This window comes from Mandrillus leucophaeus, unplaced genomic scaffold (genome assembly GCF_000951045.1).
Source record: "Mandrillus leucophaeus isolate KB7577 unplaced genomic scaffold, Mleu.le_1.0 Scaffold855, whole genome shotgun sequence".
In the NCBI taxonomy this organism is placed as follows: Eukaryota; Metazoa; Chordata; class Mammalia; order Primates; family Cercopithecidae; genus Mandrillus; species Mandrillus leucophaeus.
The window spans coordinates 942,711-956,761 of NW_012109308.1; the positions used below are offsets into that span (position 1 = coordinate 942,711).

At 44.2% G+C, this 14,051-nt stretch overlaps 1 protein-coding gene across 1 annotated transcript in view; it reads right to left on the bottom strand.

Annotated features, from left to right (window-relative positions):
- The window catches only part of DOCK2 (dedicator of cytokinesis 2), a 450,129-nt gene that overhangs the window by 91,748 nt on the left and 344,330 nt on the right, over positions 1 to 14,051 (bottom strand). The window contains exon 30 of the mRNA XM_011968671.1: positions 5,003 to 5,081. Within this exon, the coding sequence (XP_011824061.1) occupies positions 5,003 to 5,081 (79 nt within the window). The remainder of the gene's footprint in view (positions 1 to 5,002; positions 5,082 to 14,051) is intronic.

Here is a 14,051-nt window from a genome sequence, read left to right on the forward strand (position 1 = left end):
TCATATTTTCAACAAAATTAATTTATTTTCTGTCTCCTTTACTGGTTGTCAGCATCGAGAAAGCAAGAACCTTCTTTTTAAATTTACTCTTGTTTATATGGTATCGCACATTATGTCTGAGCCAGCATGTGCTTGGGAAATTATTTTTTGAATGAGTTCATTAATGAACCCAGCACACTGCATGCATTCTGGTTAAAACCCCCTAAAAAAAACTATGAGAATTGTATAATTATTCTCCCCATTTTAGAGATCAGGAAACTGAGGCCCAGAGAGGTTCAATATCTTGCCCGACATCACAGAGCTACAAAATGGTGAAGGTGGCATCTGAATCCAGTTTATCTGACTCCAGGTCTTGCATTCTTCACCGCCCTGCTCTTCTGCTGAAATCACTCTTCTCCCTTCTCAGTGTCCTTTCCGCTTTGTTGTTGGTTACGGTTTTCACTGGTCCATCTGATGTTTATAAAGACTACAGTCCTTATAGCAGAGAGATCAAGGGTTTTTAAAATAAGAATCAGGATTCTTTCTCAGTGACCTGGAATCATTATTTATCTCAAATTTCAGTTAAAAAAAGAAACCAGCATGCAGTGGTGCTGAAATGCAGTCAGCCTGCCCTCCTCTTTGGGGCAGAGGCACAGCTGTCATGACCACTCTGCGGATGCTTCTGGTTCTGGGAGTCGAAGGCCCCAGGTATGGACTCAGGTGAGAAATATCAGACTAGAGAATGTCTGGGGCCTAAAAGCTGAAGCAGGCAGGGCTGGGGAAACTGCACCCAAGCATGTGCCCACCGTTCTGCCTGTGGAACCATCCCACCATGAGTCCCCCTGTGGGGGCGCTATGGGAAGCTGCAAGGCTTTGATGACTGCTCCCTCTGTGTGTGTCTCTCCTTCGCCTGTTTTTGGCATCACCGGTTACATTTCCCATTATAAAGAGCAAGGTGGCCCTCACACCTCTACTAAAGGCTAGAGATATTTTAGAAGTTTTTCATTTCACAGGATATCAAAAATGGTTCCCAGGATAGGCTGGTAATCCAAAAATGCCTCAAGGCCTAGGCAGAAATGGCCACCACCTAGAGCCAATTAGAGCATCCCCAAATAGAGAGAATCATCTCACTACCAAATACAGCGCTGCCCAAGACAGAGTCTTTCTGGAGTCCAAGTATAATCTCTGATTCCAGGGCCAATCAGAGATTTCAACATGAAGAGTCTCATCTTCCGGCCAATCATCTCAGAGCTCTCTATCCCAGTGCCAGTAAGAATTAGAAAGGGCAGAGAGTGCTTCTGGATCTAAATAAAGCTGTCTCCTGGAATCCAAAGGCACCCAATTCCTAAAAGACAGAGCGGAAGAGTGAAAAGAGGATGTGCTGTGCAGACAAGCCTGGGGTTAAATCCCAGCAGCCCCATTTATTGGTTAGATGACCTTTAACAGAAAAGTCAATCAATTCTCTGAAGCTCAGTTAATTCACCAGTGAAATGGGTATATCCCAACCTAACAAGATTATGATGACAATCAAAATTTTCTAAGTAGATGCCCAATAAAGTTAGTCACCCTCTTCAAAAGCCTGGATGCTAGAAGATGGATTTATATAGCTTTCTATCAAGATTCCAAGATCCTTGAGGGTAGGGCAGTGCTCTTTGCTTCCGAGTTCCCTGAAGCATGTTGCAATAGTCTGGGCCCATAAGAATTGTTCTTAAACACAATTTCTTGCTGATTTGAATTTGAAATCCTCTCTTTGTCTTCCCTGACCACGTGAACTGATGCAGACACCAAGGACCAGCATCCTGAATAGGGCCTAGAATGCAAGTGATCTCAGCCGCAAGCAGGAAACGCCATTTTTATAATTCCCAGTTCTTGTCACCTACAGAGTGGCAGTCACCAAGCTTCTTACTTTCTGCCCTTTGAATCACAAAACCACAGTTCTGGGAAAGATATTAGGGATAATCTCATTGCACCTGCCCCTCCTCTGGTCAGTGGCTGCCAAGACAGGCAGCAGTCAGTGATGGATGCTGTTCCTGCTGATATTAAATGCATAATTAATGAGACCGTAAGAAGGAGACAAGGCGTGTTCCAGGCAGGGTACAGAGAACAAATCCATTCTCACACAGAGGGAGGAAAAGGTAGGAGAACAAAGATAAGGTTGGAAAATGATCCTGTTCTTGGGTACTTTTCAATAAATAGCTATGGAAGCCTCATTAGGAAAAGAGACTTACTTTATTGTGTAATGTTGGCCACTCTTCTGTTTTACAGAATCTTGTGGGTGTGACAGCCCCAGGCAATGTTGTGGTAACCAGAAAGAGGCCTCCTGTCCCTTTATCAAGGACTGACATGCATTCCCAGCCCTGACACATTTAGGGGCATGATCATCATAATCATTATCCAAATAATAAAATTACTATTATTATAATGAGCTAACACTTATTAAACGGCTGCTGTGTTCCCAGCACTGTTCTAAATGCTTTATGTGAATTCACTTAATCCTCACAACCATCCAATGACATAGCTGCTATTAGTATCCTGATTTAATGTTGAGGAAACTGAGGCACACAGAGATGAAGTAATTTGTCTAAAGTCACTCAGCTTGCAAGCCCGTACTTCTCATGTATGAAACGCTCAATCTCTGAGCATCTCTCAAATACAGATTTTCTTTCAGGAAAACAGGATATAAACCTAAAGGAATGCCCTGAAGGAATGAAGTTGAGCTTCTCTTGGAAAATTGCCATCTAAGAGCATGGAAAAGAGTGAAGTCGGAAAGCAAGTTTGAGGCTGCAATTGCTGACACCCACGGAAAGAGATGAACAAACTAGCTCGCAGTTATATGGACCAAACCCTGTCACCTCTGGCCCCTAGGTATGGTGTTCCAAGTTGCCCCTCCCAAAAAGCAGAAACTTCCCTGAACATACCCGTGACCAGGGCCTGCAGGCATCTCAGCCACATTTGGAAGGAAATCGAGCATCTCTCCTGATTCAAACCAGCTAAAGAGATACTCTTTGTTCCCATGTCAAAGATTTATAATGCCAGGAGAAACTCTCACCCAGACCCAGTCGGGTAGTCAACCCCCTGCAGGGGTGAAAGTCTATATCTGGCACGTGGTTGTAGTCATCTGTGTGGGCCTTGGTGTCAGCCACCACTGAGTTCTGGTCCCAACTTTGCATTGATGTGCTCGGTGACACCAGGCTGTCTCCTTATTATCTCTGAGTCTTACTTCCTGCCTCCTTAGAGCAGAAAAAATATTAGTAATAGTGGCTAACTTGTAGGGTGGCTGTAAACACTGAGAAAGATAATGCCCTTAAAGTGCTTCTCGTGAGATCTGGCATGTATTAATCGTCAGAAAATGGCAGCTACTCATTTTATCATCGCTCTCATTGTCGCTCAGTTGCCTGATTTGAATGCAAGGTAGTTCAAGAGAATCTTCTTCAGAGATCCTGTTCATCCTCTCAACAAATACTCATAGGCTGGTGCTCTCAGCAGGGTGAATCTCACAGTCCTCAGCCCAGACATCACCTCCCCAAGAAGACCTACCATGTGCCAGGCACAGAGCATAGAGTTGTTGTGTGTTCAAGGTCTTTATAATCATGAGGCTTAAGTTCCATGGGAGTAAAGAGAGGAAATACGCACGTAGAGAAAAAACATGATTTCTTTTTTTTTTTTTTTTTTTTTTTTTTGAGACGGAGTCTCGCTCTGTTGCCCAGGCTTGAGTGCAGTGGCTGGATCTCAGTTCACTGCAAGCGTTGCCTCCCGGGTTTACGCCATTCTCCTGCCTCAGCCTCCGAGTAGCTGGGATTACAGGTGCCCGCCACCACGCCCGGCTAGTTTTTTGTATTTTTTAGTAGAGACGGGGTTTCACCGGGTTAGCCAGGATGGTCTCAATCTCCTGACCTTGTGATCCGCCTGCCTCAGCCTCCCAAAGTGCTGGGATTACAGGCTTGAGCCACTGCGCCCGGCAAGAAAGATGATTTCTAATGACATTTAGTGGTATGAAGAGACTCCAGGAAGCCACGTGGTTTTGCATAATGACCGTGGGGTCAGTGGGGGTGATCCTCAGAGAGGAGTCAGGCAGGGGAGGCCTCTTTAAGGAGGAAACATTTGAACAGAAACTTATGGGACCTTACAAGTGGGTTCTCCCAGCAAGCCCCTCGTCACATTCCAGTTCTGGGAAAACCCTTTGAAGTAGAAAGGGTAGTTGCTGCATTTTACAGATGACTCACTTGAGGCATGGATACAGTCCAGGCCTTGCCTGAAGTTGCTCAGCTTCTGAGAGGTGAAAGCCCAGACAGGAACTGAACAACTTAGATGAGCAAGGAAAAAACAGCATCATTGCAGTTCATGAGCTCAGTGTCTCCTACGTGCTAAGCCCCCACTGCAAGAGATGCAAGGGATCAGAGGCTTCCCTGGAGGGGATCCTCTTGTGGGGGGCCTTCCCTCTCACCTCTCCAGGCAGAGGCAGCAATCTGAACTTTCCCACAGAGTTTGTTCTTCTTGGGCCTGGACCTGGGCAGGTGTGTCATTCTGTTTGCCCCAAGCACATACTTTTAGGGCCCTGAATCTCTTAGAGGTCCCAGGTCTTGGCTGAGCACTAAAACTGACTTTCGAAGGAATCAGGAAGCCACAAAGTTGTACTGAAGAACTTGATTGTAAATCATTTTTCATTGTCTATGACTGGCTGCTCTTTTGGCTCCAGGCAATAGAAAAGCAAAAAAAAAAAAAAAGGTGATACATTTTTAAAAGGTGGTACCGACTCTGACAATGAATGAATGCAAGTCTCCTTGTTAGCATAAGATCTATTATACAGTCATATTTGCATATGATGATCAGTTGGTGACTATTTAATCAAGGACCTGGTTGAAAGCCTGAGAATTTTCTCCCCAGCCACAACCCTCCGTGGAAATACCCGGAAAGACCAGGACAGCTTCTGTAGGCTTTGGGATGTGTCTGATGGAGCGATCAGCCCAAGATGTCAGAGATGCCCTGGGCAGCTCCAAGGGTAGCTCTGGTGCCTCATACTCACCTGGAACTCAAAGTTCGTGTGTTCTAGGAACTTCTGGTTCATGGTTTCTGCAAACTTGTTGATAGCTCTCAGGAAGACCCTGGAAGAGGGCAGAAAATTACCAGACTATCTGAGCATGATGCCTTACATTCCTTTGTCCTTGTGCCAGACTGAAATTCCCTTACCCTCTTTGGGGAGAGGCTCAAAGGCCAAATTACCAATTTAGAGAGGTGAGCTAATGCAGATTAACAACTGTTCACACTCTAGACCTGGGGCTGTTTGCCTTGCAAGAACTCAATAACTGTTTGACTTCTTTTTGAAAATTTGCAATGTCTTATGTTTAAGATATTACAAGCTTATGGCAGAAAATCCATGCTAAAGATAAATCACCCCCCCTACCCCCAAACAAACAAACAAACAACATGCTACCACATCCTATCACCTATCGAAAACTATCATCCACGTTTTGATGAACATAATTTCAAAGGTCTCCCTAGATGTATGTAAACAAATGATATTTTAAGGGTATCATTTTGATAAATGGGGCTAAACAACAAATGCTGTTTCAGTCTGTCTTTTTTACTCAACAATAAATTGTGTGCTTCTTTCATGCCAATGAATGTAGATACATCTCATCCTTTTTAATCACTGAAGAGCATTCCACTGTACGGATGTATCACAGTTTGTTTAATCCATTTCTTATTGATGGATCTTTTTGGTTTTTTTTTCTCAGTATTTTTCTGTAATAAACAATGCTCTAATGATCACTCTTCTGTGTATATCATATACCTGCTATATATACCCCTTCTCCACTGTTCTCCTCCAAGTAATAATACTGGTCAAATGGGCTGGGTGCGGTGGCTCACACCTGTAATCTCAGCACTTTGGGAGGCCAAGGTGGGTGGATCACTTGAGGTCTGGAGTTCAAGACCAGCCTGACCATTGTAGTGAAACCCTGTCTCTACTAAAAATACAAAAATTAGCCGGGCATTGTGGTGCACACCGGTAATCCCAGCTACTTGGGAAGCTGAGGCATGAGGATCCCTTGAACCCAGGAGGTGGAGGTTGCAGAGTGATCTAAGATCATGACACTGCACTCCAGCCTGGGCAATAGTGAGAGTCTGTCTCAAAAAAAAAAAAACAAAAAAACTTGTCAAATGTCATGCACGTTTATAATTTTGGTACTTGTTGTCAATTTGCATTTCCCCTTAAGTGTCTTCCTGTCCATGTTGTTCTCTCCTTCCTCCTTGCCAAGCCCTTCTGACTGGTCTTGCAGCCTCCTGTCTCTTCATCCTGGAAAGCTCATTTCTCTAAAGGACAGCTCCGTCATATCAATCACTGACTTGATGGCTCTCCACTGCCTACAGGGTGAGTCCAAGCTCTTTCTCTGGACAGTCCCTCCCCTCATGATGGGACCCCAACCTTCTTTTCTAAGATTATTTCTTGCTAGTACCCTGTGTTTCTGGTATTTCCCAAATCCCTGTCTATGTTCTTTCTTTGTGTAGAATGTCCCTCACCTTCTCATCTCTGAAAGTTGGGATTCTTCATGGTCATTACCCTTCCTGGTCCAGATCGAGAGCCTTCTTCATTTAGTTTTCCATCATCCCACCAGCCTTAAGTGACTGAGACCACCCCCATTCTCTGAGGTTATTTCTGGCACCCCTCCTATGAGCACACTTTATATCCAGCTGTCTGTGTGCAGCCGCATCTCTTCTTTCAGACTATGAGCTTCTGCAGGGCAGGGTCTGCTGTACTCATGTGTACCCGAAGGGATCCTCATTGCAACTCCTGTTCCCAACGTTCATCATGGTCTAGGATGATTCACTTGTATGACTCAGTAACATCTCTCTCCTTTAGTAGATTCTACTCTTCTGGGAATCACAGACTCCCTCTATGCTCTCACATACTCTCCAGTCCACATGACTTTAACTCCTAAATTTTTATCTCCATCCCTGGCCTCCCCTCTACACACCAGCTTGCACTCCAGCTCTCTGATCTATACCCATACTTGAATAACATATAGGCATCTCAAACTTACATGTCAAAAACTAAACTCCGACCACTTGCCCTCCCCACACCCACCCCGAAATACTTCTTTCTGTAGTCTTCCCATCTAAGTTAAGGACAATTCTATTCTTCCAATTGCTCAGAGTCGGGGGAGAAAAAGGAAACAATTTTGGTAACGTCCTTGACTATGTCTTTCTCTCATATCCTACACCTGGACTTTACAGAACACATATGCATATAAGAAGTGTCCCCTCCCAGGGAACAAAAAGGCTGGGCTATTTATGCCTTAGCAGCAGCCCCCTCACTGGTTGAAAGTTGCTCCAATGGGCAGGAAGTCCCTGTCACTTCTGGCCTGTCCTGTAGGTGAGCTGAGCACTCTGTAGCCAGACAAAGCCCAGGGAAAGAAAGAAGAAAGCAAGCCTCAGGGTGCATGGGAAATGTCCACCGAAGCTGCCGGCGGATTTTGGGTGGTTCAAGAGATGGTGGGTGGAGGATCTGCAGCATTTGCTACATCAGGCACTGCAGGGCCAGGTGTTCACTAAGATACTTTCATGACTGTTGAACACAGAAGGCAGTGCATCCTAGCACTGGGATCACAGGATTTGGACACACACACACACACACACACAAATGGGTGTGACTTCTGGCTTTGTTACTCTCCAGCGGTGTGGATTTGGAGCATGTTAATATAACCCCTGAAGTTTCAGTCTCCTCCCTTGTGAAATAGCAGTAATGGAACCTTTTTCACAGGGTCGCTAGCTAAGGTGGCTTCAGACCCCTCTGGACTGCTTTATTCTTCTAAAGGCAAGAGCCAGACAACAGGGCAGACAGAGGACAGGGCTCAGTTAGCAGCCAGTTTTGAGGCAGGCAGCACCATACAAAAACAGAAATAAAAATCCCACAAAATCTGCCACCCCATCAGGCTGTCACAAAGGGAGATTTCTGTGGTTTTGTTGGTCTGTTATTCACCAATAAGCCTTTGAAACAACATCGGATTTTGTATTCTCTCCTTAAAGATGCGTTATCTGATCCCCCAGATGGAAATGCATTGAGTGGCTGTCACATTATATGTAAACATCTCAGAACCTCGAATACAATACCAAGTGCGGGCTTTCACACACTCTCAGCAGCAACAATGCTATCAGTCTTTCCAGGAACAGTCATTATTTTGGTTGTCAGCTTAAACTTGTCTCCAGCCTCAAAGGCCAGTCTAATGACCACAAACCGATTTGCCCCGTGCTGATGACGGAGATTAGTAGCAGGTAAATCAAAGTTCCTTCCTTTCTCTAGAGCCTTTCATAGCCACACACTGGAAATCACAATATCACTTCACTCTGGGTGCCCATGCTTGGGTTTGGAAAAATAAGGCATTTTTCTTCTCATTTTTCTTATTTTTTTAAAAACAGTAATAGGCCGGGCACAGTGGCTCACGCCTATAATCCCAGCACTTTGGGCGGCCAAGATGGGTGGATCATGAGGTCAGGAGTTCGAGACCAGCCTGGCCAACATGGTGAAACCTCGTTTCTACTAAAAATGAGGAGAGAGAGAGACCCTCTCATATTGTTTTATATTGTTTTATACTCAGTACCTGTTTTAAGAAAAAAACAAGGAAGTAAAACCAAAAACAAGCAGCCCAGTGCCAGGCCCAAAACCAGGCCTGGGCCTGCCTGGCCTAACCCCAGTAGTTAAAAATCAACTCATAACTTAGAAACCGATATTATTCATAGATTGTATAAAAGAACATAGTGAAACTCCCGGCCCTGTTTTGTTTCTCTCTGACCACCGGTGCATGCAACCCCTATCACGTACCCCTTGCTTGCTTAAATCAATCACGATCCTTTCATGTGAAATCTTTAGTGTTGTGAGCCCTTAAAAGGGACAGAAATTGTGCACTCAGGGAACTTGGATTTTAAGAGAGTAGCTTGCCGATGCTCCCAGCTGAATAAAGCCCTTCCTTCTATAACTTGGTGTCTGAGAGGTTTTGTCTGTGGCTTGTCCTGCTACAAAAATACAAAAATTAGCTGGGCATGGTGCATGTGCCTGTAATCCCAGCCACTCGGGAGACTGAGGCAGGAGAATTGCTTGAACCAGGGAGTTGGAGGTTGCAGTGAGCTGAGATCACGCCACTGCACTCCAGCCTGGGCGACAGAGTGAGACTGTCTCAAAACGACAACAACAACAACAACAACAGCAATAACTGTACTTAAAGCCTAAGCGCTCATATAGTAAAGTGGGTCAGGATGAAAACACACTCAACTCTATTACTGTCAACAATGAACCGGAATTGTTGAAAACAAAGTTCATTATCAAATCGCAACCTAGCACTTCCCGTGTCTCATCTGTGTTGCTTAGTGGCTGTAGAGGAGGAAGAACAATCCCAACCACGGTTTTCAACTGCCTGTCAGGCTCCACGCTAGGGGCTTTGCATGGATTCTTTCCTCTGTTGCTTTTGTTTTTCTAATGCTCACCTATCTCTGAATTAGATACGGTTTCCACTTTAGAGACATGAGTTTAGGTAACTTTCCCAAAAGCCCAGGCAGTACATGTAAAATCAGGATTTACATGTAGTTACACTGTCTGCAGAATCTAGGTATTTAACCACAGGGCAGTTCTGTCCACAAGGACATCTCTGTAATTCTGTTCAATCCAAGCCGTGAGCTCACTTTATTAATAATAACAATGATGGAAGTATCAATTGCCACCATTCATATGGCCTGTGCTAAGAGCTCTACAAACGTTATTTCACTTAATTCTATAAACTGAAGTAGGAGCTACTGTTACACCCATTTAACATAAGAGGAAACCGAGCCTTAGAAAGAGCAAATAGTTTCCCCACATTCAAACAGCAAAGCAGCAGAAGAGTCCAGACCTAAACTCAGGTTTGTCTTTCTCTAAAGTGTTTCCAATTAACCAGAAGGACACACTGGCTCCTTGAACTTCCGGCACTGGCATGCTTCCACTCATGCCTGCCATGCACGCAGCCCTTCGCACTTCGTCCACATCATTCTGCTGCCTGCCCACAGCTGACTGGGTCCAGGGCCAACACGTGACTCAAAGCAGTCGTGCATGGGCTGGCCAGCAGCCCATGGGTGGTCTTATGGGTATAGTACTGTGCAATGGAGATACCCAAGCCTGGACACAAGTAGATCCATCCTTTCAACCAGCCCACAAGGAGGGAGAATGCAATCTGAGCCTTGAGCAGAAGCCATGGGCAGATGATTCCATGAGGAACCAGAAGCCATATGCAATAGAGCAGGGAACAGATAAGTCAGCTGTCGTGAGTAGGAAGAAGCTGGCAGAAAGAGGAGCCAAACCCAGGCTTGCTATCCTGAAAACTGTTCCGTGTGAGGCCTCACAGAGCCTGCTGGCTTGAGTCCCCAGCTTCCTACTTCTCTTCATGTGGCAGAACAAATCCTGGTGTCAGGAGGCAGCCGAGAATAAGCCTATACACACTACATGTACTACCCCCTGGCCTGGGCCCAGGAGTGGAAGGTGCACAGAGTCCTACAGGTGCTGCAAGCCAGCCAGGGTTACCTTCCCACTCAGCCACTCTTCTGAACTGCAGCCGTGGGCTGGGTGGTTGACCTCTGTGAATCTCAACTGCCCCATCTGTAAAAGGAGCCATGTGTGAAGACTAAATGAGATGCAGTACAGGAAGCAGGGGCCCAGTGCCTGCACATAGATGTCCTCAGTACATGTCAGCTGTTGTTGTTATAGTTATCCTTAACTGCCCACTGCCTCGAAGTTCTAGGGCAGGAGGATACGAAGCTGATGATACTCCCATGTGACAACACAGCATGGACCCATGCCCACAGGCAGTATCATGTGTATAAAAGAGGGGAGAGGAGGCAGATATGCCCTATCTGGTGAGATTCACCAAGGGAGAGAAAGGGCCTCTCCAAATCCCAATCCCCTGTTATTCATCCAAATCGCAATCCCCTGTTATTCATGGGATGTAGTTGATTCTACTGGTCAGAACTAAAGATGAAAGCATTGGCTGGACGACATAGACATCCCTCCTCTTGAGCCACTGGGATATCCATTCTCCCACAGAGCCTTTAAGTGCCTCCTTTACAACACACAAAATGCTCCATGGACCAAAAGGTTAGAATGAATCAGCATATTCCAGCTCAGTGACAAGACACAGTTCACCCCAAGTGCCCGCAAACATTTTCTGCATAATTTGGGATTCCAGTTAGGGATGCAGCAGGCTCCCGGGATTGGGATCCTGCAGTCAGCTGGATGTCAGGATTAGGTGTTCTTTGCTGATTAAGGAAACCATGAAGAGGTAAGCTGGGCACGGCGGCTCATGTCTGTAATCCCAGCACTTTGGGAGGCCGAGGCGGGTGAGTCACCTGAGGTCAGGAGTTCGAGACTAGCCTGGCCAATGTGGCAAAACCCTGTCTCTGTTAAAAATATAAAAATTAGCCAGGCATGGTGGCGTGCACCTGTAATCCCAGTTACTGAGGGGGCTGAAGCAGGAGAATCACCGGAATCCAGGAGGTGGAGGTTGCAGTGAGCTGAGATTGTGCCATTGCACTCCAGCCTGGGTGACAGAGTGAGACTCTGCCTCAAAAAAAAAAAAAAAAAAAAAGAGGGTTTTTTCTTTCTGGATTACATGGAGGTGAGGACCCCAAAAATGAATGATCACTACAAATTAAGGGAAAATGGGTGTCAGTGATTCAACAGCACATTGATGGAACCACCATATGAAAAGGTAGACAAGACCCAGCCCAGATTTGTGCTTCAGTGAAGTAGTTTGGATATATCCAGACCATAGAAATAGAAATAGAAAGCAAAATTAACTAACATTTATGAAGCGCTTGCTATGTGTCAAACACTATTCTAACTACTTTCTACATATTATTTCATTTTACTTCCCACAAATAGCCTTTGTGGTATCATTATTAGCCACATTTTACAGTGAGGAAAACGGAGTCCAGAGTGGTGAAGGAACTTGCTCAGATGGAATTTGAACCCAGGCAACCATAAGTCCTAACTGCCCTGTTCTGCCTCTGGTCTCTCTCTGGGCTCCGAATTCATGACAGCAACTGCAGCTTACATTTCCACGGGAATATTTACTGTTTCCCTAGCTAGACCAGAAGCCCTCTGCCTTCTGGGACCATAGCTTAAATTGGCCTGTCCATTGCCTAGAACCTTGGATGCCCATGAAATTCAATAAATATTTGGTGGTTGACTGCATTTAGGGTAACTTTAGGGATGTGTATAAATCCTAAGCCTCCTCAAAATGTTGGATTTCTAGAGTGAGGTGCAGATGGAAGAGAGGTAAAAGAGGTTTCCAGGCATAATCTTGTTCATTTACAACATTATAAAGAACTCGATCATTTAAAAATTAACGACATCATGTAAATCAGATCTTACTCAGTGTTGCAGCTTACCAAAAGGAAAAACGCTGTAACAGGAAGTATTTCTTGCAGGAGATGTGTCACTATGTCTGCATACACAAACAGTACACAGCTGGGGAGACATTAAAATCTAGAAAACCCCACTCCCTTTTCCAACAAACAGATAAGTAAATAATGGATGACTAATGCATACATAATACAGAAATCATAAGTGATAATAGAAAAATTATAAAAACAGGCCAAATATAATAGCATGCGGATCATGGAAGGAAGGAAGAAAAGTTAGTTGGAATGTCCAGACACACTGACAAGTGAAGCTGGCCCTGACCACATGAATAAGTTGCATCTTTTTGGAGAAAAGAAAATAGTATTCTGGGGAATACTGGTCTGGGATAAGTCATGGTACATGTTCTGTTTATCTAAATTGGGTTGAAATTGTTTACTAGTGGCATGATCTTGGAGAATTGTTTCACCTCTCTGGGCAAAATGCACTTAATAATATGGAGATTACTTTGGGAGGCTGAGGCAGGCAGATCACCTGAATTTGGGAGTTCAAGACCAGCCTGACCAACATGGAGAAACCCCGTCTCTACTAAAAATACAAAATTAGCCGGGTGTGGTGGCGCATGCCTATAATCCTAGCTACTCGGAAGGGTGAGGCAGGAGATCACGCCATTGCACTCCAGCCTGGGCAACAGGAGCGAAACTCTGTCTCAAAAATAAATAAATAAATAAAACAATAATAATAATACAGAGATTAAGAGCATTGGCTTCAATGAAATGGCTTCTGTTTCTTTTCAGCAATGCAACAGGAAGTATGTTACTTATCTATTCTGCACCTCAGCTTTCTCTTATATAATACATGAATTACAGTTGTTCTACATTATAAAGTTATTGGGAGGATTAAATGAACTAATACATGTGAAGCCTTTGCAACAGTGATGGATCTAGGTACTTAATAAATGTTAGCTATTATAATATCATACAAAATGCAAAAATAGTGAGAACATTTCATGTGTTCTATAAATATAAGAGATCATTTTGGCTAGAAGATGAATAAAATCTTCGAACTAAGCTATGTGCCTGCAAGGAGAAAAAAGTAATCTTTTCTGGTTGACATTAACACATGCTTCTTTAGTCCAAGGCTAAGTTTGTTGTCATCACCTAGTGATATCAATGCTATTATTATTGAGTTTTTCCTTGAAACTGGCACTGTGCTAAGGAATAACTCATTCTATCCTTATACACACAACGCAATTTTCATGAAATAGAAACTACCATTATCCCCATTTTACAGACTAGGAAACTAATACTCCAAGAGGTTAAAAGACTTCCCACGAAAGAGAAAGTGGCAGAATTAAAGAGTCTGAAGCCCAGGCTGTGTTCCGGAGTCTAACTTTTTTCTTTAATGTAAAAAAAAAATAAGTACTTGGCTGACCCTTAAGAGATACAAATCTATTATTTCTATTTAGGAGAGATTTCCAATTTATTAAGTCCCTTAGGAGATTACATTCTAATTTTCTAGGTATAAAGAAACAAGGATTATTGTATCATTTCTGGGGGCCTGTCCCAAAAATGGCTAAAGTTTGAATCAAGCTGGGATTTCAGGAGGAGATATTCCTTCAAAGCACTCCCACGGGGCCCAGCATATGTTTCTTCCAGAAGGACCATTAGACATCTCAGAAGGAGAAGTTGCC